Source organism: Macadamia integrifolia, chromosome 7, assembly GCF_013358625.1.
Source record: "Macadamia integrifolia cultivar HAES 741 chromosome 7, SCU_Mint_v3, whole genome shotgun sequence".
Taxonomy (NCBI): Eukaryota; Viridiplantae; Streptophyta; class Magnoliopsida; order Proteales; family Proteaceae; genus Macadamia; species Macadamia integrifolia.
This window is the reverse complement of record NC_056563.1, coordinates 11,709,239-11,734,752: the sequence shown is the minus strand read 5'-3', so window position 1 is coordinate 11,734,752 and position 25,514 is coordinate 11,709,239. Positions and strand designations below refer to the sequence as shown.

Sequence of the window (25,514 nt, the reverse complement as noted above, 5' to 3'; positions counted from 1 at the left end):
TCATTGCTTTCACCAAAAAAATTACATGAAGGGTTTCATTAAATTAAAAAAATAGACCTACTAGGACTCGGTCGTTCTCCTGCCTATTCAAACAAATCATATACCGTAGTGGGCATCAAAAACCCCCGTTATATAGGAAATAAAAATAAAGGAAAATGTTCTGTAAGCTTGAGGCGGACACTATGCCTCCTCACATTCACTATTATATTAATTATTTTAAAAAAAAATAAACAATGATTTAAAAAGACAATGTGAGTGGGTGTATTGTATTGTATCCTGCTTACTCAAGAACCCTCTCCCCAAAAATTAAAATTATTTTCAGACAGGTCATTGGGCTGTAAGGCTCATATGACTCCCATTAGTTGGCCTTTTAGGAGGGGCTTCTGTTTAGTGGATTGATTTTCTCAGGCCCATGTTTGTAGGACTTTTGACCTCAATTCTCAGAAGTTCAAACAATATTTCGTGAAGAATTACAGCTTCTCCTAATGATAAATCTTGAATTGGTAAATGCATATTGCATTGACTGATTTGTATTGAATCCATAATTGATATATATACAATGAAAGTTTCTAGTAATCATATCTACATCCATGGAATTGTACAGTTGGTGATAAGGTTGACACACCTTGATGATGTGTCATGCTAAGACCTAAATGCTCATCTTAGAGGGACTTGTTTCCATCAAAGATCCACAAGGTTACCAGTGAACCCATCTCTGGAGTGGGACAATAAAAATTGTTGATGAATCAATCCTCTTTGAGAATGAAGGATAGTTATCCTATCTTATGGAAGACTTGTTTTGTATAAGAAAAAAAAATGGAGGTACCCTGAACTCCAAATCTGAAAGTGTGATCCACCATTGTTACACTATTCTCTTGAATTCGGATGTAACAATCAGGCTCTCGTTCTTTCAAAAACAGGGGGGAGAAGCAGGGTTGCAGAGGATGGGGATGGCTTGGCAATGGTGTTCCCACTTCCCAAAGGAGCGGTCACGTTGAAGAATATGATGCAGGTCCCATATATTTTGATATTTAAAAAAAAAATTAAAAAGATAGTTTTAAAGAGGGGATTGCAAGTTGTGATTTGGATACTTCTTGTTTCATGAGGCAAGGGGAGAACTGGAGGCTTTACTGACACATTCCCCACCTGCTTAGAACTGAGGCTTTACCTGTGAGATGGGCACGAGGTATTCTATTGGATGTTTCACATTTGCATGTAGATTAGGAAAGACAAATAGAGTAACGGGTATAGGAGATTACCTCGATATAGCTTTCCACGCAGTGAAATGGATCTGATTGTGGTACGTGTCAATCCACATGAACAGCAACAAACGAAGAATTGCACGATCTCGCTAAGTAATAATCCACCCTCTTAATCCAAGGATTGTAATGGAGTTCCTTGAAAACACTCAAAACTGGGAGATAAGAGATTAGGGGGAGGGAGAGAAAGCTCATGTTATTATGTCAAAAACCTTAATTAGCTTTGTGGTCAAAACCCTCTTACTTATAGAGGATTAGCCAACTAAGGTTCCTAATCCTAGTGGGTCTATGATTACCCCAAGTGGGCGACCCACAAAAAAACCGGGTCCGACCCAAATTAATTAACAGCTGATATGGCAGACCCAAATTAATTAACAGCTGATATGGCAGGCCATGATGCACTCAAGCTGTAATTAGCAGGTCTTTCAAAATCCCAGATTGAAATTAAAACTCTTTGGGTGGCATCATATTTTCTTCTTGGTTGCCAAGAAACTCGTTCCTTTATAAAATTAATCTTCGTACCACTTATTCTCTCCTGCATCACTTCTTCAAAGGTAGCCTCTCCCAGGTGTTTGTGCATATGCGTGCTTACAGACAATCCATGAATGGAAATTTGGTAGTAAAAGAGTAGCAGGAGATTAAATTATCCATCAAGTGAGGAACACTAAATAAGCATCAGCACAGGACTTTTACTGAACAAATTATAGAAAATCAGGGGATCACTGAGGAACCAACTCAATGAAACCAATGCACAGAAGGGAGCAAAACTGGCTTCTTTCCATTTCCTTTATTTCATCCCATGAAAAATTGGATAAATCTGCTACATACATAGTCAAAACCACCGTGAGACCCTTATGTCCCCACCCAACCGATTTAAAATGAGGAAAAATTTCTCGATAATGACCAATTATACTACTATACATAATACATATATAAAAGAGAAAAGAAGCATATCTGATGATTAAATCTTCTCAACTGTTTTACGATCATCTTCTGAATCCATTCTCGATCTTCCTTGACCTCTGACATTGTCTGAACCACACCAAGCGTCTGCCCTTTTGTGACCGCACTGGGGTTCCTAGCTTAACCTGTTTAGACACACAGCCAGTTTAATTCATATTCTATATGACAACCCAATAAAAGTTGTCTTCATGTGGGAACAAGAAATAACTCAAATAGCTTACCTTTTCTTTGTTGATATGTTTGGAGGTTTTCCAGCAAAGAAGCCCATTGCAACCAGCAGGTCCTGAGCCTGATTCATATCCCCTACAGAGAAACACAGCAAATGAGTACTAGTAACAGACAAGGTCTGAATCTCAAGCTACGTGAATGGCATATTCAACTAAATCTTCAGATTCTGGTGACAATGGGAACACATCTAATTATAATGCTAAATTTCAACTAATGCACAGGCAACACAAGGTAGAGATTCCACTTTCACAGTGATACCAATTCACCAGGTTGGATTTTGGTCAATTGTTAAGTTGAATCCCTGCAGCAGTGATGCCCTAACAAATAAATACTTTACATTACAAATATTGATCCAATATTAGTAAGAAATTAATGCTTATGTGTTAGCTCAACAAATAAATCATTTTCACTACAAATCCCAACATTTAAATCACAATACTAATTTTGAAAACAGCTAGCTCCATTAATTTATGTATAGGTGAATCCCAAAATTCATAGAAAGGGGGGGGAAAGGTTTTAAAAAAACTCCTATGAAAGCAGTTGTAAAAGAAAGGGAAACTCTACATGTGATTTACAGTCATGGTCCATCAAACATTGCTCACTTGGACAATTTAGATCAGTATAAAACTCAACCAATCATTACAGAGAGAGTTGAGGCCATTACTCAAACGGGGTTGCCTTCCATGATATATCTTCTCCTTCAACCAAATCACATTTTTTCAGTTTTAAGCTTCAACTCAAAATATTCCAAGTCAACACTTGAGAGCAAAGCTAAACCCAATAAATTCAACTGGGTTTGACTATCAAAGTTTACCAAATTTTAAACAGAGAAAATGGAAGCAATAATATGTCATGCACACAAAGAAAATAAAATACTCACATATTCTCTTGGTTGAAATTTCCTGGGAAACCGTTATTATGTAATAGGCTTGGAGACATGGCATAGTGTTCAACTCTTCTGCCATTCTGGATTTTCAAGTTGATCCTGTTATCATTTATCTTCGAAGCTTTGATTTCATCATTCAGTTCATCATCCCCATGCTGGGAGGATAAGCTCGGCATTATGGATGACTTCTGATTCTGACGGTAAACACTATCTTGTGGAAGGACTTGATTCCTCTCAGGTTTCAACCGACTTATAGACCCAGGGGTGCCCTTCTCTTCAGCCTGTACCCATGCAGTCTCCAGTAGCTGCTCATCACTGATGGCTTGAATTCTTGGCATTGGAATTTCCTGCTTCTCTAGGATACTCTTTCCAGCATCCTCATTATTGACAAAGGCAGGTAAGCCAGTAGTGGCCTGGAAATTTCTCTCTGTTAATGACTCTGAGAGATCACATCGCTCTAATTTCCCCCCTTGCAGGGTATCTTCAGAACTGTTAAAGGCTTCCCTGCGTACTTTTTGCAGTTCCTGGTATGGATCCAGATCAGCACAACCATTTATTAAGTTACCACAATCAGATTTACTTTCCCTTTCTGATGTTTCCAAATGCTTTGGGCGGGTTAAAGAATCTGTCAACTGGAATGGCGGCAGCCTTTCAACAGAAATTTCTGAATCATTAAGGAGTCCTATTCTAACATCCACATTATGCCTCAGAACAACTCTTACTGAATTTGTGATACTTCCCAAGAATCCCTCAGCTCTGGATTTGATATCCCGATCAACAAATGCTATGGAAACAATCAAAACACCTGCAAAATATGTTCAAGACTTTGGCTCACACAAGCAACTTTTGCAGATTCCAAAAAACTTACTCAGAAAACCCCTCTTTGGCTTCTGATATTAGAGGAAGCTGAACTCAATGAAAACCCACAGATACCATACAAGTAAAATTTTTTTATCTTCCATTTTTAAGTCAGAGAACTTCTTAGACCTTTAGACAAAGTGACTAAAGCAAGAAAGAGAGTTGGCTGAACCCAGTTGTGGTTGCAAATTGGTCAAAATAACTTAGTACCTTCGCACTAGGGTTAGAACAGAAAAACAACAGTGACTTTTAGAACGATCTTTTGAAGAAAAAACGGTGAACATAACATAGGAAGTGAATCATGGTCGGATACAGACATCATATAGCACATGCACTTGAAAAAGAATAATAAAATCACGTATTTATTGGTTAGAAAGGTTTTAACGTGGACATATTGTCGTGGAAGGGGCAAGTTGAGAGCTATGCACATACTCATACAGCCTGCTGCCAAAGAGTTAATAATATATCACTTTGGAAGCTTATATTTGCAATACATGCTCGATCGTTCAGAAGATCTTTGTGGAGTGGGAAGATAAAATGAATATGTTAATCTTCTTAGGCTTTTGGAGGAAATGAAATCTGAGGTAACGGCAAGACTTGAGAATTTAAAAGAAAAGTAACAAGTGTTGTCCATTATAAAGTCAAACAAATCTAGTGACAAATAATGAGGATTCATCAGTCTTCCAAAACTGCTAGAGTATGCGTCCAACGATTAGGAAAATGTTAAACACCTATTGGCATGTTGTAGGATGGCCCAGGATGTCTGGTTCCACGTCTTTAACTTCTCTAGGATGTGTTGGGTTATGCCTCAGAATATTAGTGATGTATCCCTTAGACCTTCTGCGTTGACAAGCAAATTTTGTGGGCATATCGGCATGCCTCAAAATCTACTTCTATTAAAAGTTTCAGCCCAAACACATAAGGGGACATGGATATATATGGCTTCAAAAATTGGTAAGAAAATAACTCTCAACACTGGAAGATTATTTTTAATGGCTAAAAGACAGAAGAAAACGCATTTTTAATGGCTGAAATGGTGCAAGAAATTTTACCTGTGGCCAATCCAGAGGACAAACAACCTATCCATGTGTCGTCTTTGGCAGATCGGCCCTCACATGGCCTAATTGCTTGACCGCAGAGGCAAGAGTGTGGGTATACACATTACTAAATGTGGTAATATCAGCCCAAATGCATTTTGCCACATGACTATATAAATATTAAAGAAAATATGTGACAAGAATGTGGATATCAATTCATTGGCTGAGTGGAAGTTCAATAAATGGTTGAGATGGTGAAACATGCAGTTGAGAGAGAGCATCATAGCTAAGACCAATAGATTGAGATGCAAATGCTGAAAATGATGTATCTAGTGAATGGACACAGATCCTATTATCCTTTCTAATATGATGCGGATAACATACCATGGACTTTAACTTTTCTCAGATAAGCTAAAATTTATTTCTTGACGTTTATATCAATCAAATCTAATATAAAAATGACGTTTGCTTCAGGGTCCCTTTTATATATTTTAGCCGATGGAGCAAAATAAGATATATGACTTATAGTACAGTTTAAATGAGAAATTGTTCCTGAAAAGAACCCATGCAAACCCTATCGAGAGAGAGAGAGAGAGAGAGAGAGAGAGTGAAGAAGAATCCATGCAGTGTGGTGGAAAAATTGATCAAATGAATAAAAAAATTAACCATTAATTTTTTCTTCATTTCACTAATAGACCTGATGCAAACATGGTTATAGGCTAATAGAAAGCAATTATATTTTGTATGCCTTAGCACAGGATTGGGATTTACCTTCAACTTCAGAGATTGATACAAGCTTTCCATGAACTCTTAGCAACTGCTTCAATTTCTTTGAAGGGCATTTATCAATACACCTCACCCAGATATCATCCAACTTGCCTGGGCTTATGCATCTGAAGACCCTACTCCCAGCTGCGGACTCTTCATTAGAAGTGCCTGATGCACATACTTCCATAAATCGGCTGTGCATAGCCCTAGATTCTAAACTGGAATGATCCACCAATTGATCCTCGTGTGAACTAGAACATACATTAACTGCTATAGGCATTGAAACAGAAGACGAAGTTGATTTCCGCGCCACACGCAAAGCATCAGGTTGCTTCTTGTGGATGGAAGCTTCAACAGAAGGGCCTGATGGATCTTCCGCTGTTGTTTTGGAGCTCTGCCACCAGCTACTGCTCGAATGAGAAAGTTCTGAAGAAGGGGCAGAACCAAGTTGTAGAAGAGCTGCTGTGAACCATGTTGAGCGTTCACTTGAAAGCCTTAGCTGCTTCTCAGCTTCAGAGAGAACCTTCAGGGCTTGTTTTAATCGCTCCAATTCTGCTACAGTCACTGAAATAACAGGCACATGAACACCCACAACCAAAAAAGATTAATGGGTGAACCAAAAAAGAACAAGAATCATCATGTTATTGAGAAAGAATGTTAAGAAATAGTAATCCCAATGTTTAAAAACCTGTCAAGTCAGCTGAGTCAAATCAGTTTCATGGCATTTCAAGATCACTCAACAGCCAGCATTGAGATAATCAGGAACTTGCCGATTCATTTGAGGCGAGTTGAATCGATGAGATATATGTTCATTTAATTTTATTAAGTATTATATATGGCCAGATTCCCAAACTTCCTTTTATTTGTCCACTTTGTGGTCTAATTCCTAAACTAAAATATAAAATTAAATGTGTAAGGGTTAAACAAGATTGACTTACCTAATAAATCCCAAACTACTACAAAAGAAAACATTTAGCCATCCAAGTTTTTTACCACTCAGTTGAAATGTAAGGGCCATAAGAGCATGTTATACACAAAGGAGCAGCAGACCCAAAAGGGGGGGAGGGGAGGAAGAAGAAGAAGAAGAGGAAGCAGATGAGTTCAACAACTTCAACCACAACGACTCTATATTATAAATCCCTGATTCAACTGTATTTTTAATTAGTTCGAAAAGAAAGCAGGAAAAAAAAAAAAAGGTGAAGTAAGTAATCCTCTTTATTAAAAATGATATTTTTCCTTTCTTCTTATTATTGCACAATTCAGATTTAGGTGGAATAACTTATTGTCTTCTTTTGTTAATGCAAAATCAATAGGTATGATGTAATATATTTTCATTTATCATCATAAAAATAGTTTTTGTCTTTAATACTTTAGACTCGAGTGAAACAGATTTGCAAGAGTCCAGGAAGCCTGCTTCAAGCTTTGTCCAAGGTAAAGGTATGAATGTTGTGACCTGGTGGTCAAGCAGTCGAAACAGCCCCTCGACATTCTCGGTGTAAGGCTGCGTAGTTTTGGCCCCCCTTCCCCTAGGACCTCGCATATGAGGGAGCCTTGTGCACTACGCCCAAGAACCCTGCTTCAAATCTCCAAACTGAAAACCTTATCCATTCATCCCCTGCATTTTCCTTTTATTTTAGTTTCTTCCCCCACCAGCTCACCCCCACAAAAAAAAAAAAAATGATAACTTCATTTATCTTTCTCCCAAATAACCAAAAACTTACTTGTAGTTCATGAAATGCTCAGGTCCTCTTTGAGTATCTATAAACCATAGACACTTGACACATAAATTAGTTTTGATGATAGGCATGATAAAATGATAAAGTAGTTTTGATAATGGGCATGAGTCAGATCACCTACGGTTGCCTGGATGTCTTGATTACATTTAGCCAAAGTTTATTTAAGCTTTTAAGCAGCACCCATTACATATCACAGACGTGTAAAGCTCAAATTAGCAAACACAATCTGGTGGCAAACAATAGAATTTCTAAAAGATGGGGTTTTACTTCCAAGACAGTGAGAAAGATAGTGAATAATGAATTCAAAAACAAACTTTTCTATCATTTGAGATGTATGTAGTCCTTACCAAAATGAATGCTAGGCATTGACACTACCTGTACTGGTAATTTATTTTCAAGTTCCTTTTAAGAAGATTAAGAAAAGAATGTACTCCCTTATGTTGGAGTGGTGTGTTGATACTATTAAGACCAAATTAGCCATATGCTTGGTAATGTTTAGAGAAAAGAAATGTGAGCTTTTTTTTTTTTTTTTTTTTTTTTTTTGGGGGGGGGTTGGGGGGTGGGGGTGGGGGTGGGGGTGGTCGGCGGTATTTTACATTATTACTTTCTAATAAGAAATTGACTATATCCATCATTCGAGTAGAGATAAAATCGTCTAGAAATGCACTAGTTAAACAACCATTTAATCCTAATCAAACTCCAACCCAAAATTTATGCTACATCAATCCCTTCGGATGTTAGTGGTACAACTGACCAATTACCTTCAGGCAATCATGTCCCTTACAAAGTAACGTCAAGAACTGTGCAATTAAGAGGAAAGGAAGAAATGAAATATGGGTCTTCAATCTCTAGGGGAGAAAAGAAGGAAAAATACTGATGATTCAACATCCATCATACTGCTAGTAGTATCCATAAGTTGGTTTACGTCTTAATCGTAATCGACTCATCTTTGGAGTATATCAGAGCCGCTATCATTGTCACACACACCCCAAAGGCATTTAATTGGATCAATAGCAAAGGGAGGACATAAGATAATCATGCTTGCTCAGTTTTGAACTGATGAATTGGCCCAAAGAGAGATGTGATGCCCAAAGTGAAAGAAAGAAGAAGAGAATGGACTATGGAGAGTGTACACGAAATGGATGAGGGGAAAGATTTTCTAGGTATGGCTAGTCTGAATGTGAGATCTAAACCAACCATTGCTAATGATGAACTTTAAAGAAAGCAATACTATAGGTTTTGCAAGGGAACATTTTCTATTGATCATACACAGGGAGAACTATAGTTGTCAAGGCGCCTAGGCGTCCAGGCGCCTTTGGTGTCACCATGGTTTTTTTGCCTCAGCTACCACCTTGGATCGCCTTGTTGCTGTGTCCACTATGGCAAGAACAACTGACCCCTTATGACAATCCTTCGAAGGCAGAAACAAAATCTTACCCAAAAACTCTACTTAAAATCCCATCTAAACCTAACCAAACCTGTTGATCTATTCTTGGTACAATCCTAACTAAATTATATGACAAGCTTGGCGTAGGATTTAGCTTCACACCAGATTGGCAGATTTCTCCACAGTAATAAACTAATGTTAAGCAACAAGAACAAATAAATGTAGGAAAGCAACAGGACTGAATACACCATTAATAATTACCATTCAAATGCATGAGATAAACTAAACATAGGGCATGTGCGTTGTACTTACAACTTCGCCCATTGAAGTATGAACCACTGCTTTTTGAATCAACTAAGTGGTATGTTCCAGCAATAATATCCATAATAAGGCCTGCTAATTGAGACATCAAGGCCACAGGATCAACCCCAGAATCCATCAACTCCCTGGCTCTCTTTACTGTTTCTGCCGTGTCTGATGACATGGCAAGCTCCAAAAGATCAAGCAATTTCTCATCTGAAACAACACCCACCTATGCAGGAGAAAGTAACAAATAATGTGAGCTTTCATTAATTCACATATAATGATGGAACAAGCTAGCAGAAAGAGCAAAATTGGTTGATAATCAAATTAATCATAAGCTATTGTAATGAAACACACTGGACCAGATGGATGAACCAAAATAAAAGTAACTAAATAATGTGAATATAATGAGGCATTCTGTTGTCCTTTTTAAGTTATATCTACAAGTTTACCATTTAAGAGACCAAGTCAGGCATAATTAGAAAAGATCAGGTTTTCCGACAAATGCCAATGTTGAACATTGATTATTAAAAAATAACCAACAATACTGGGAATCAAAGGGAGTATGAGAACACTTACAAGTTCATTTACAAGAGCTGTCGTGATTCTTTTTCCTAGCAAACTCAATTGGTCTAACATGGTTTCAGCATCTCGAAGTGAACCCTCTGCATTCAAAGCAATCAGCTCCAGTGCATCTGATTCAACATCCAGATTCTCATCTGCTGAAACCTTTTTTAATCTGGTAACAATATCAGCCTCTTTAATTTTGTTGAAGATGTATTTCTGGCACCGTGATAGTACAGTACGAGGAATGCTATCTAGATCTGCAGTAATGAATATGAAGACAACACGAAGAGGAGGTTCTTCAAGAAACTTCATAAACGCTGACCATGTCTTGGAAGGTAACAAATGACATTCATCAAGCACAAGGACCTTGAAACGTGATGCAGGGTTTTTGGACAGATCTTTCAACCAGGACCGAACTTTATCTATTTCTTTCTTATTTGTAGCATTAACTTCTCTGATATCTCTGCTCTTGAAAGAGATGATATCAGTGCATTCCCTGCAGAATCCACATGGCTTAGGGTCTTCCCGGCAATTCAAAGCAGCAGCAAATATCCTGGCTGTTGATGTTTTTCCAGTTCCACGGGGCCCTTGGAAAAGATAGAAAGGAGCAATCCTTCCCCTTGAAATGGCATTAATAAGAGACCGAACCACAATATTCTGCCCAATTATTTCATCAAAGGACCTTGGCCTATATTTCTGGCTCATGCTTCTAATATGGTCAGGAGTCCCTTCTTCAGTTCCTACTGTTAAAGCTACTAGTTCTAACCCCTCTTGACTTCTGCAGCTTGATGACCATCTCCGTCCATCCAACCGGCTCAACGCTTCCAAGTCAAGCTCGCCAAAATTGGTGGAAAGTTCATCATCACTCTGTCCAGTTTCGATGGATGAACCTGTTGAGCATCCTCTACCATCACAACTGTTGGTCAACAGTGCCAGACCTTCTGAAGATCTTGAAACAAGTTTGTCCTTGCTAGGCCTAGATGCCCGATGCCTATGATACAGTGTCTGGCTTCCACACAGGATGCTACTTCCTTTTCTCCTTAATGTATCCGAAAGTGAAGGAGAGTAACAACCTCCACACCCCCTATGCTTTGGTGTCCTCTTCGACCAATAGCAAGGAATTCCACATCCTTGGCGTCTTGGTAGATCCAACTGATCCAATTCATCTCCATTGAAGGAAGCTGTAGTGCCATCCCAAGACCCAATGGTACTGGGATTTCGTTTCTCATATCGTTTGTAAGAACTAGTTGATGCTGGGGTATAGGAATATGAAGAATCGTCCCTTCGAATGCTTTTCAAAAGCTTGGATGAATGAGACCAGTTCCCACACCTGGGAAGCCATGGAGAAGCCGACCTTGGAGTATATCCTAATTTCTGGGTCAAGTTGTTCGTTAAAATCCGCAAATCCTCAGAGTTGCAGTATTCCGTGTCATCTGATTGCTCAACCGAGTTAAGTGTTTCACCCATAGAGATAGTTGGAATATCCAGTCGTTTCGAATTTTTGGAGTTTCTGCTGATAGGTTGCCTTGAGGAAGTAGAATTTTTCTTCAACCTCCTAACAGTTCTTCTCACTGGTATCTCTGCGCTTGCCTCTTTGGCTCTGAAGACCATGATAGGGTCCCCAAGAAATGAATCACTCATAGAATCTTCTTTTTGTGTATCACTCAAGCTATCTTCAGGACTCCAAGGAACTGATCCTCCTTGCCCAAACTTATCCTCACCTAACTTTGCCCCATTATCACTTGATCTGCTAGATTGATGCCTCCAATTGTAGAGAAAGACCTTTTTCCGATTGTTTACACCTCTAATGGCCAGATGAGCCCCATTTTCAGAGTAGCCGCTGATGTGATTTGTTCCTATGCAGTTTCCCGCGGTTCCATTTAAATAGTTCCAACCGGTAGTTGCAGCCACGGATCTCGAACTCAAAGGAGACCTCCATGAAGAACTAGTTTCAGGGTCACGTAAAAACCGAGCAGCCTTGCCCTTGCGAAGCACATTAAGGTTCTTTTTCCAATGAAGCTCGCTTGGATCAACACGGATGTCTGACATTATTTTCCTAGTTTAGAAGATCCACTCACAAAGCTCTATCAAAAGGGAACTTCTAGAAATGTAATTTCAGCTTGACACCTTCATTCAAATAGATATATATACATATACACTCTAGCAACCAGAGAAATCCTTTGAGCTACATTAGAATTTGATTTTCTTCAACCCTGAAATGAAACTCCAAATACCACAAATCCGTAAAGACATAAATATAAAGAACCTGATCATTCAGAAATAACTCCACAGAGAACACAAAAACAACATGTAAGCAATCAATGAGCTGCATGACAATAAATGAGCCACACACACACATAATATCAAATGGTTTATTAACTAGTTTTCTCATAACTACGTATGCTTGGTCACCCTTAATTCCATGAGTTCCGGTGCTGGCAATTTGTCAGATTGTCTATTGCTTGAATTTTGTAATGATACGAACCTTCCAATATAGAGAGTCCTTTTTGGACAACCCATTGACATCTATACTTTCTAGGAGAGGAAGCTTTGGGATGTCAATATGGAAGATTGCAAGCTTTTATCCTTTTTAATTGGATTTTTGGCTACACACAAGAAAAAGAAAATCATCACTTTCTGTCCAATCAAAAACTTACAAAGTTTCAATGACTTGGATCAATGACTATACGGACAGATAAGCAGCCTAAAACTTTTCTTTTTCGTATTTCGAAAATAAAATAACTCACCCTGTGAAAATCAAGCCAATGTAAAGAATGACCAAATATTTTGAAGGTCCAAATCGGGATGGGATGTCTGCAGCATTTTGCCTCAAGAAAATTAGGTAAGGTTAGGTCCTTTGTCAATTAATAAAAATACTCACCTCTTCGATACTCCACCCCAAACTGAATCAATAGTCTTGGTTTTATATTTTAGTGAAACTAATCCAATTTGCTCTCTAAGGCATTGCTAATTCTGTTTACCTTAACGATTTCAGTTGAGAAGATGAAAGAAAATGCATCAACCGTTTCATAAAAGGTGATCCACACTAATGGAAACAGAAAGAGCCTGGTCCACTGCATAGGAAGAAGGGTAAAGAGTGCAATAACCATAGGTTCCAATCCAATATGCATTAGAAAGCTTAAAACATGACAAAGCGCTTCAAGGGAGAAAACATATCACCAATCCAACATTCACAACTACAAAATCTAAGAGGAAAATGGGATGAGAAACAAGAGCAGCAAAATAGAGAGATGGATCCCTGGACTATTGGAACTTCTCCATATAATTTATACGGTAGAACTAACTCATTCAAAAAAAAAAAAAAAAAAAACAAACAAACAAAAAAACCACACAAACAAAGAAAAAACAAAAACAAAAACAAAAACAAAAAAGGTGGCACATGATATTATTCTGGTAACACAGAGGGCAGGAGGAAATGAAATGAAGATGATGATCTTTCACGCCTAGCTAGCATTTACGAGAAAACCCATTTTGGGTTCGGTAACATTGCATCAAATAAATCAAAATCATCATAAAGTTAGCAAACAACAAATAGTAGAACATTCTTGAGCTTCAACGGAACATTGAGATTATCTGTTAAAGCAATTGCAAGAGAGTAAAATTGAGTTGAGATTAACTGTTTAAAGCTTCAAACGCAAGAGAGTTTAGTTTAGATTACCGTTTCAAATCGTCATACTGAGTTCAGACCTTCTGACCTTCATATATTCCACAGATTACCCGTACCCAGAAAGCTAAGATGAAACTGAAGTAGGCCAAACTGAGCCCAAAACTTTAGAAGTGACAATGAGTACTCCAGAACCCCAGATTACCAAACCCTGAGAAAAAAAAGTTGCAATTATACATCAGGATGTCCATTCAGTAACATGCAAATGTCCACTACCACTCCATCAATAATGAATGCAGTGAAGAGATTTTGATGTTTCATGAAAGGAAATAGAATGTTTACCTGTTAATGCAACTGTTGACAAATCCAAGAACAACAAGAACAAGAAGAAGAAGAAAAAGAAATGGTATTGGAAGAAGATGAGGTGCATGTATTTACAGTGTGAGCAGTATCCCGCAGAATCTGGTGTGGGTAGCGACTGCTAAGGACTGAAGAGATCTTCAGATCTGACTAATTTTATAACATAGAAATGAAATTTTTAGGGTTTAGTTGGCGCTTTTCTTCCATTACCATAAAATCAAAACTCCCTCCAACCGCGCCGAGATTCTCTATAATCTATAGTTTCTATTATTAAGTTCTCAGATCTTTACTTTCAATTGTGCACAAATATTATTATCCAATAAAAGGCAAAAGTTCTCTTTTTTTATGCAGTAAAATTTCAAATAAGTGATCTTTAACTTTTTCCATAAATGCAATTTTTTTTTCCTTTCTAAAGATTAATATTTTGTTGAAAACAATTATTAGAATCAGATAGGGAAAAATATTAAACATAAATACAGTTTGCTTACGCATGCATCAAGTGATTAGGAATTTGGGGAATATTTTATAGATAAATAAACTAAAATTTTTTTTTTTTTGGGTAGAAAAATAAACTAAAATTAGTAGATCTCACAAAAATATCCAGATTAATCCTTTTATATTAATCAATGTTTGGACTTGTTTTTTTTTTTTTTCTGAATCCATGTGATCATGATTCCCTATAATAGATAAATTTTGAGATGCCAAATGTCACCAAATGTCATCATGTGGGATTGAGGCATATCATTCTTATATACTTTTTCCCTTTTAGGTAACCCACTGGCAAAAGGACCCTGCACTGCTAGTGTAGGGAACACCAGCATAAAGGACCAATGAGAGAGAGCACATCATGCCGCCATCATCTATGTGGGGGCAATATCGACTTTTCATACTCTATTTCTCTAAGCATTTCCTACACTAGTAGGGTAGGGTTTTTTTTCCCAAAAATAAATTGGAGGAGAGTTTTTTGTCCGAGAGTGTAACTCCTACACCAAATTAAGGGACCAATGAGAGCGTTGATAGAAACATCAATTGGGATAGGATTTTTATCTTTGGCAAGGGTTGTTTCTAGGCTCAGGAGCCATGCTATCTAAGTATGTTCTTTTTTCTTATATATTTTTTGAAAAAAAGAACAATCCCCCGTCACATTCTCCACGTCTAGACACAACCAGGCACACGCCGCACACCCTACCTTCTAAATCACCTCTTGGTCAATGCCTCCGACTGCCCTCTCATTGACCCACGCACTGGTGCAATAGCTATGGGACCGTTCTATCATCCTTTTATGGAAAGACCAGTCAATATATATTGGATTAAGTTTTTCTTTATGTATGGTTTCAATAATTGTCCATAGTCCATACCACACCCAACAAGTTTATAAAAATGGAAAAAGAATTGGACATAATTATATAAAAACATTAGCAGCTGTAATTAATTAGGTTAATGATTTCTTAAAAAATCCATTAGGGAGCCCAAGGATTAAAGTATCGGTATCGGTCGCCGTATCGGTCGGCCAAAATTAAGATACGTATCGGATGGTATCGTATCGTATCGAAGATACATTAAGATACGCTAAAGATACACACATAAATGGATAGGAAACATTTTTTTAAACACTTTTGCATAAAGAATTTGTTAAAAAAAGCTATTGATAACATGTATTATGCATAAACACTAAATTAAGGGTATCGTACTAAGAATTCAAGGTCTGTAGTTGTCCCATAAATGTAAAATCCTTGTTCCCAACCTTGATTTCCACTTTAGTTAGAGAGAAATATGGCTGACAGCAACTTTGGAACAAAAATCCTTCAAAAAATCGTTTTTTTTTTGAAAAATTACCCATATTGGCCATTATATGACCGTAGCGCCAATACGTATCGATACTCACCGATACGTACCGATATATATATCGATACTCACCGATACGTGCTGATATATACCGATACGTACCGATCGATACATACCGATACTCACCGATCGATACATACCGATACTCACCGATACGTACCAACACATACCGAAACGTACATTTTACCTCAATTTTATATTTTTCATAGAGTCGTATCGAGGCATGTCGTATCGTATCGATGTGTATTAGTGGTGTATTGATGCATATCGGTATGTATTGTAGGATATATATCGATACGAAATGATTTAAAAAATTCAATGTATCGTATCTGTGTGTATCGTATCGGCCGCCTAAATTTAAGATACATATCGGAGGGTATCGTATCGGTATCGGAGATACTTAAAACCATGAGGGAGCCTTACTTAAATGGCCATAAAAATGTCACATGGCAAATAGTATGTTGTTTAAATTTTGTAGATGAGAGACCCTTAATCCCCTTATTACATGTTAAAACTTTAGTCCATTCAGAGCTTGACACATGGTAAATGTGTGTATATATACATATATATATTGTGAAAATAAATATATAATTTTGAAAATTCTATACTATGGGAGAGTGGTTAAAGTATTATCAATGTGCATAAACATGCATAGTGATCCATGCCAAAGCATGGGAGAGTATTTGATTTAATTAAGTTTTAAAAAGTTATCATGTAGCTAATACTAACCATGCCCTCTCCATCCAATTGTTGGAATTGCCATGTCATCTATTATCATGGTTAAAAAAAGTTGATCATTTAGAAAGCCCTTCCAAACTCTAGCCATGTAAATGTAATTTTTTCGAATTAAGAAGTTTATCATTTTTGTAGAAACATTTATTCTCATTATGGGTCCATCTTAAAAATATATTCAAGACATTGCACCATATTGAGTTACATGGGACAATTGGTTTTGGCCAACTAACCCGTGGATAAGTTGTACATTTTATGCATTAGTCACTTGTAAAATTTGTAAAATTACATGGATATATGAGTCATCTGATTGAGATACCATTGGAAACTTAGTAGGATTGATACTTCGATAGACTCGCTAATCATTGATGATTAATAGTTAATTTGGTCAAATAATTATTTCATATGACTTAAAATGAAAGATCATGGAAACAAGCTTTACTTCAAGAGGCAATGCAATGGACATTTTTGTTGTAAGTGAAATTGTTGATACTTTCGCTTTCATGGTTTAGACTTTAGATTAGATTAGAGAGAGAGAGAGAGATTTGGAATTTGATACCCCTAATTTATATGTATAATTAGAAAGATTAGAAAGTCCCCATGACATTAACAAATGATTGCATTTATATATGCTTTGCTGTTTTCCCCCTAGTGAACTAAATTAGCTTTACCTTTTTGTAGTAAAGTAAGTAATTAAATATTCTCCTTACCCAAAAAAATAATAATAATAATTAAATATTCTAAAAGAATTAACAAGCCCATTTCATTTAAGATGGTTTAACAATCTGCACACAAATCCTTGTGTGAAAAGCAATCTCTTAGGTATGAGTGTATGACCCATCATGTCTTGCTGTTTAACATGTTGGTCATCATCAATACAAATGGTTGCTTTTATGAGGTATTAAATTCCAACCAAAATTCCTACCAAAATTTAATTTTGTATTGGATATTAAAAGCTGGAAGATATTTTGTCACATTTGCAATGCCAAAAAATCATATTGGAACAATGTTAGGTGAGTGAGAAAGAAAAAGAAAGGGAATTTTTTTTTATCAATCTCTTAAATTTGCCTAATAATTAGTCAAACTCCTTTAACAAGAATTAATTTTTGAATTCATATATAAAAAACAAAAGTTTACATAAATACTGAATTTTATTTATTTATTTATTTTTATCAGTTTTGGTTGGCCTCATTTGTTGGTTTTTTTTTTTTTTTTTGTCGTTTTCAATCTTTTACAAGTTTTCAAAAATCAAAAACAATAACAATCTGGTAAGGACCTCGATCATTCTTGGTCGGTTTATATCGATTCAATTGGTTCAGTCTCATTTTTGACAATCATAACAACCATTTTTTATTACTCATTTGGGCTATTTCAATTTATTAATGTGGTTCAATTGAACCAATACACGATTATGTGTACCAAATACATATTAGCCAACTACATATTTTGGTTAATTACATATTACTTCCTAGTTCATGATATCTTTGGCCCTCTAGTCATGATAAGTTTCTATAATACCAACTAAATGCCATGCTACCACCTTATGTTGCCTTCTAATTGCCAAAGTATGTTGGAGTTTTCTCATTTAGATCCAAACACCTAACTACATACTGCTTCATACTTGATGATATATTAATTGGCGTTCTAGTTGTGATGTGTTCCTATGATACCCAAGTTGATTCCTTATTGCTATCCCATGCTGCCTTCATATTGTCAAGTGTCTTAGAGTTTTCCTATTTTCTTTCAAATAAGCTATAATCCTTAACTCTGTACTAAGGTTGCCTAATTGTGTATTGCTTCATAAGTTGTTATATATATATATATATATTTTTTTTTTTTTTTTTTTTTAAGGATAAGGAAGCAACACTTATTTCTTTCTCTTTAAAAGGGGAAAAAAATAGAAGCATAAGACTTTGTTCATCTGAATGTTCTCGACTGGTTAGAATAGAATTTATAAACTTGTGGCTGATTTATAATGGTGCATCAGACACTCGGCACTTATTATAAATAATCATAGCTCATCAATCTTTTCCATGGATCCTCACACTCGTCCTTGCTAAAAATCTTCATGTAATTAACCCCATTAAGTTTTGTTGTTGGTTAGAATAAACAGATTATATTAGACTTGCAAATCTAATCTCAAATACTTAGATACCTTCTGGGCAAAACAAAAAAAATGGTCCCCTTATAATGGAATATATATAACTCTAAAAACATAAATAAGTATAAAATTACATTTCTACCCCGAAGAGAGAGATAAAGAGTGAAATGTGCTAGCACACCTTCTCTTTCAGGCAAAAAATATTATCCCATAAACAAAATTGATTCCACAACCTTCAACTGCTTAGAAGGTGGAGAGTGATGGCAAAATTCCCCATATATGACCCCTATTGATCAGGTTAGCTTATTATCTTAATGGCACATCATTTAAAATCACATGCACGGTTGATCTAAGTCAAATTAACTATAGATGGGTATTATAGTAATCATGTGTCACATTGCCTACATATCATAAGCTGGTGTCTACCTCTCTTATATGATTTTCTGTCATGTCCCAATTGATATTGTCCACTAACTTACCATACATGGGCGATATACCTATCGCTTTCCCTAATAAATTTAACCCCATTGATAAGGAAAATAATTTATCTCTAGACGCTTTCTTATGCACTCTCTTTGGCTCTCATGCACAAATAAGTATCACATATCCCCATAGAAAACACTTTCCCTATATTCCTCTTAAAATTTATCTTCCCATGGATAACACTTACCCAGTATTTCTCTTAAAATCTGTCTCAATTTAGTTCTTAAAAAATAAAAAGTCATCTTTCACACACATAGGAAAGACAAATGGACTGTTCTATATGGAAATTTGTGCCATGTCGTGTTAGTGAAAGCATGTGCAGAAGCTTTAGAAGCTTTGCCTGCCTTGTGAGCCAACAAGTCCAACCTCTCTCTCTCTCTCTCTCTCTCTCTCTAATACAAATATTCTCTGTTGAGAGACTAAAATAATCACTTGGAGAGAACTTATTCAACATTTCTATTTTCAACCACAATGGGTGGTAATTGGTTTCCCAAATGTCTTATACTATTAAGTCATGTTTGGGAGAGGTGGCCCAAATAAAATAAAGGAGAGGTTCCCCCAGAGTGTAGTTTTGAATGTTAGAAAGAGTATTACAAAAAACCTAACAAATGGAGACATTTCATAGGGGTTGGCACAGTAATATGGGTGGGGTGAACATAAATTCTTAAAATAAATGAGCCCTCATAAAGTAAAGAGAACTAAAAATAATAATGATATTTTATATGTAGAAGTCATTGGTCAAAGATGGATTCACAAATCAAAGATGTTAAGAAACTTATCATATGCATATCAATATATAATGAAAGCATTAGCCAATTGATTGGCTAGTTAGGGACTTTTCCTGCTCTCTCATTGTGGTGGATGGACAACTTTTAATTTTCTTTATTTTTTTACTCATCAACAACATGCATTGCTTCCCAACTCACATTGCCACAGGCAGCAGCATTGAATTGAATGGCTGAGAGTCTAAATATTACCCATTCAATTGTAACAATTGTCATTTGTTGCAATGACAGAGTGAGTTTGGATCCACTCCCCATGTGGGGACAGGTGGGGACCGATCTAAACCCTCAATGGGGTCTGGGACTAGAGGTGAAACAGGGCTGAGTTGCGTTGGGTTTTTTAAAACCCCAACCCGATCCTAGGGTTCCTAAAACTCAGTCCAGGTTCAATCCAATCCTATTGGGCACATGCCAACCCAATTCAGCCCTAATTGACCTTGATTTTTACTAGGGTCAAGGTAGTTTATGCCATTTGTGTCTTATGCATCATTATTAAAAATAATAATAAATAAATAAATAACTCAATAGATTAAAAAATTAATACACAATTAAAATTATGAAGTGCAACACAATAATAGATGTTCAAGACACCCAACATAAGAATCAATGATTCAGATTTTATAATTATGAATAAAATGTTAGGATGATAACCCTAAATTATATTATATAAATCAATATTGAAATTAAGATCAGGTTGGGCCAGGTTGAGTTGGGTCTAAGCCTCAACCTAGGCTTGGCCCAACCATGACCCTATTCAGGCTTAGGCGAGTTCAGGCCACCAAGGCCAAACTTACATCCCTTTGTGAGACTATATTTGATGCAAGGGACCCACATTTATTCCCAACCCTCACCACCCACACCCCCCCACCCCAAAAAAAAAAAAAAAGACTCAACATGGAGAGCTGACCCAGAATTCCAGACTCTTGCAAAGTGGCTAGCCTGACGCGGTTAGCTTAGGTGAACTTTGCAATTTTGCTACATTAGATGAAAATTTAAATTTTACCTGAGTCAGGTAAATTACATTGCTCAACCCCTATTAGATATTAATTGTTCGAGCAAAAGAAATGTATTTATATTAGATATTAATTACTAGGAATGTAAATGGGGTAAATTTAAAGCAGATTTACAAATATCCAAATCTGTAATTATCATCTCTTTTAAGAGTATCAATTCCAAATCAAAATTGTTTACCAAAATAGAATCGAACTATTTAAATCGAAATCGCTAAACCATTTACTAATTGGTTTGATTTTGGTTTAGAATGTAAAATTGTTTATTATATGATTTTATTCGATTTTGATTTAAACTCATTTATTAAATAATTTGGTTCAAAATTGAACCGATAAAACAATTGGTTTTGAACTGTTTCAAACTGATATGTCATTTAACCAATGATAATATTTTGTAGTGGATTTACACTTGTAAATTAATTTAATTTAATTTTTTTTAATCCCCACAATTTCAGATTAGATGTCGTGGTTCATGCCCAACAAATTTAGGTTCATTCGCAGTTAGAATTAAAATTTAACTTGAATCGACAATAAAACCAAAAATGAAATTGATAAAACCATTTTGGTTTTGATTTGGGAAATTGAACCCGTTTGATAAGTGGTTCGGTTAATATATATATATATATATATATATATATATATACACACACACACTTTGAACCAAATCGATTAATGCCTTTGATCTCACTATCTTTATGCATTCTAATATCCAACGAATATTTCACCGAGTATCTGAATTTATATCCACCAAGTAATTATTTACCCAAATTCAAATCCAATAATATTTTTGAATATATAAATACATATAAAATAATAGTATAATAATGTGTAATTATTTCTAGTGCAATAAATGTAAATAAATATAGAACATAGGACATAGAAAATATATAATGTATATAAAATCTAAATTTTTTAATAATTATGGACAATTATAGTTAAAATGGATAATTTCAAGGAAATTATCTGTATTTATTTATTATTCAAAAATCAAAAAGGTATCTGAATTTGTATCCAATATCATACTATCCGAATAAACAGATTACCCATTTACATCTCTCAAAATTACCCATTTAATTAAAAAAAAAAAATTTTAATCACACACTTTCTAATCTTTATCTCTAAACCTATCATTGACAAAAAAAAATATCTCCAACCCTAACTTAGTTATGAAGCACTATGTACTTGGGTACATTTAGTCATCATATTAATTATAGATGAAAAAATGTGGAAGTATAATCCTCCCACCACTTGTCATGATAAATTTTCTGTTTGCAATCCATTGCCTTCATCATTAATAATCATGATCATTGAAACTATATTCATTTAACCCTTCATCAGATTGGAAGCCTATGATGATTTGATCATAGATCAAATTCTACCATCATGCTTATCCAAGATTTAAAATGTTGGATGAATGCCCATGAGTAAAAAGCTTAAAAATGTTACAATATGATGGTTGTATCTTTTTATTAGAATCTCTTACAATTTTCTATTGCTTTCATATCATATAAACTAAACCATCATGTTTTTCATGATTTAAAATGCAAAATTACCAACTATAACCCAAATAAAAAGGTTTAAAAAGACTAAAACATGATAGCATCTTTCTCCTCCATTATCTTATCTTTTGATTTTTTATTTTTTTTAAGGGTTTTGAACCATAGTTGCATTATTCTGCATCTGTGGTACAAAGAGATGATGCTAAAACTCTTTTTTTATTTTGAACCATCTTCCAGAGGCCTCGACTAATCTTCGAAGAGATTAGCAGAGCAATCCACTATCACAGTCTCCACTTAAATTGCAGATACAGAGATGGGGAATCGAACCTGGGACCGTGCACCTATCCACACAATCCCCAATTCACCTTTACCATTTGGGCAACCGACGGATAAGTGTCACTGATATTCTTATAAAGTATTAATGTTAAATGATTTCAAGCCTTGGGTGTCTTGTGAGCACACTACAACTATTGTGAAGTTTTGCCTTTTCCAAATCTATATAATAAATAATCCTCTACTATCTTATGGCATGTATGTGAAATATTTCTTCAGAAACAAATAATGTAACCTAATAGAATAAATATAAAAATTTTGATTCCTGACATCCCTACAACATTAATCTTGCTAATGTTAGCTCAGCTGTTAAAGTCACTTATTCTTATAGCAGAGACGCAAACTATGACCAAATATTAAAAAAACAAAAGAAGTGGGAAATGAAATGTGGCTGCAGGGAAGAAGAAAATATGAAAATATGGAGAACAACTAAATAATATTTCTATCTAATATCATCTTTCTTGTTTTGCTAACGACAAGTATCGTATTATACACTTTCGTAGGTTCATGTGAGAGACCAAAAGAAAGTAGACGGAGTCCAACTCAGTACCACACACTTCCTGAGGGAAAGATCCCTTGCCAACTTGATTACCTTCTTGGGGTTAGAAGTTAGAACATCATTTATGAGCAATGAGCATTGAAAAATCACACACTTCCTGAGACAAAGATCCCTTGTTTGCTTGCACCACTTCAAGAATTCCTTCAGTTTCGGAATCTTGTGTACTCTTGGCATAATCCGAATTTAAGTATGTATAACTACATTTTTTATCTAAAAAGATAATTACTATCCAATGGCCATGTGAGAGGAGGCAACAAAACTTCATCACACAAAATGTTTTAGGTAAAAGCCCTTGGCATTCTGGCCATGGAATCTAAACGTCCTCAACTGGATAGGTATTCTCAAGATCACAGGACTGGAGAAGATTAAGGTCGTTAACCCATCTATTTATAATGGCTAAAACATAAGTAGGATTCAATGACTTTCCATTCTTAACACAGTTGTTCCTGGCCATCCAAATACATATCAATTGTTATTTGTCTTCTTTTGTTGGTTCTTTCCTAGTCTTAATAATTCTAGCTGGCTAGAAATAATCAGTAGTGTTTGTCAAATTTTTTTTTTTGGGGGGGTAGGAGGTGTTTATGTCACTTGGTATTTGTCTTTCTTTTATTGGTTCTTTCCTAGTGTTAATAATTGTAGCTAGCTAGAAATAATCAATAATGTTTCTTTTCTTTCTTCTCTCTCTCTCTCCCTCTGGGGTCTAGCTTCTACTTTTTTATTTTTGGTCTGCTACAAGTTTAAGGGCAGCTTGGCCTAGTTAGACCCGCTAGACAAGAGACCCACAAGAGGCCAACCCGAGGACCACATTGCCACACTTATTACACTACAATTATCTACTACTATTATATTTTTCAAGAAGGTGGGAATAGGACGGTTAAATCAACGACCTTCCCTGAACTTATGCTAGTACCCTACTGCTAGTAGCCTACCACTGAGCTAAAAGGTCATCTTGCCTTTGCCATTGAATTAAAGTATCATCTTGCCTTTGCCATTGAATTAAAGTGTCAATTGCAAATCTATGCCTTTCAGACTCCAAATCCTATTCATATGTTAATTCACCCATCATCAGTAAAGTGACAAACAAGGGGAAAAAAATTCAGGAGCTACTAAGGGGCTACCGTGGGGTATACGTACATACACAAGAGGGTATGCCTACATATGAAATGATATATTGAATATCAGTCTGGAATTTGAAATGTAACCAATTTCTATCATTTCCTAAACATCCAACAATCAGGATTTTTAAATCACCCTTCCAAAGATTTGGAGAATCAAATAGAAGGGAAAGAAAGTAATAAGAGCGAAAATTGTTGTAACTTCCCTATTAGGCCTAGGGCATACTTTGAGCCTTATTACCTTCTTTGAAGTCATGTCCTAAGCCTCACTACAACCAAATAAAGTGGGTCTAGATTTTGGTGGAGAAATTGACTGCAAATCAAATCATTTGGCCAAGTGGCAAAATAAAACATTGAAAAATTCAGGATTATACAGAGGGTGCACAAAACCCTGAAAATATTTGAAATTTAAAATTTTGCATGTAACCAAACCATATCATTTGGAATTATTTCCTAGATATCAAATGGTTAGATTTGTCATATAATCCTTTCATGCAACACAACTAGATGCATCTTCCTTCTTGTCAATTGAGAACTTGCTCAAAAAACAAAAAAAATCACCACAAGAAGAAGAAGATGGGCATCATCATCATAACACATGGAAGAGTAAAGAGTGCCGGATTTAACATGGCTATCTTTTTCTCCCTTTATGGGGATTTAAAATGGGAGATAATGTGGCTGAGATGATAAGGTTCAGATTTAAAATGGGTGATTGTATGATTATATATTAAAAAGGTGATTATAACAGAAAAGCAAACATGTGCTGCTTGGGAGATTTGCATCTGTGAGTTCTATTCAAGGTTTCATTGGGACTGCCCATAAAAGAGTTTGGTCAGTAATCCCACATTCCCTTTCAGATCATGTGATACAAAACTTCTGTGAAATTTTCACTTCCAAGAAGTGGCACTCGAGAATTTGTTCACCAAAAAGTGGGGAAGAAAAAAGGGTATTTGTGAGAATGCTTGGGGTGTTTATGAAAATACCAGAATGTTTGTGCAATTGGTGTACACAAGGCAATTGGAAGGGAATCTTTATAAGAAAGCAACAAACTAGCTGTTCATTATGGAAAAGCAAGAGG

General features: G+C 35.9%; 1 protein-coding gene across 1 annotated transcript; it reads right to left on the bottom strand.

Moving 5' to 3' along the window:
• Positions 1-1,998: 1,998 nt before the first annotated feature.
• LOC122084074 (protein STICHEL) lies at positions 1,999-14,246 on the bottom strand. Its single transcript, XM_042652109.1, has 8 exons — positions 13,960-14,246; positions 13,672-13,828; positions 10,005-12,205; positions 9,435-9,654; positions 6,003-6,563; positions 3,331-4,141; positions 2,444-2,525; positions 1,999-2,347 (listed from the first exon to the last, which is right to left on the bottom strand). Exons 3-8 carry the CDS (start codon positions 12,039-12,041, stop codon positions 2,246-2,248), a joined length of 3,813 nt encoding a protein of 1,270 aa, XP_042508043.1. The 5' UTR covers positions 12,042-12,205; positions 13,672-13,828; positions 13,960-14,246; the 3' UTR covers positions 1,999-2,245.
• Between the last annotated feature and the right edge of the window lie 11,268 nt (positions 14,247-25,514).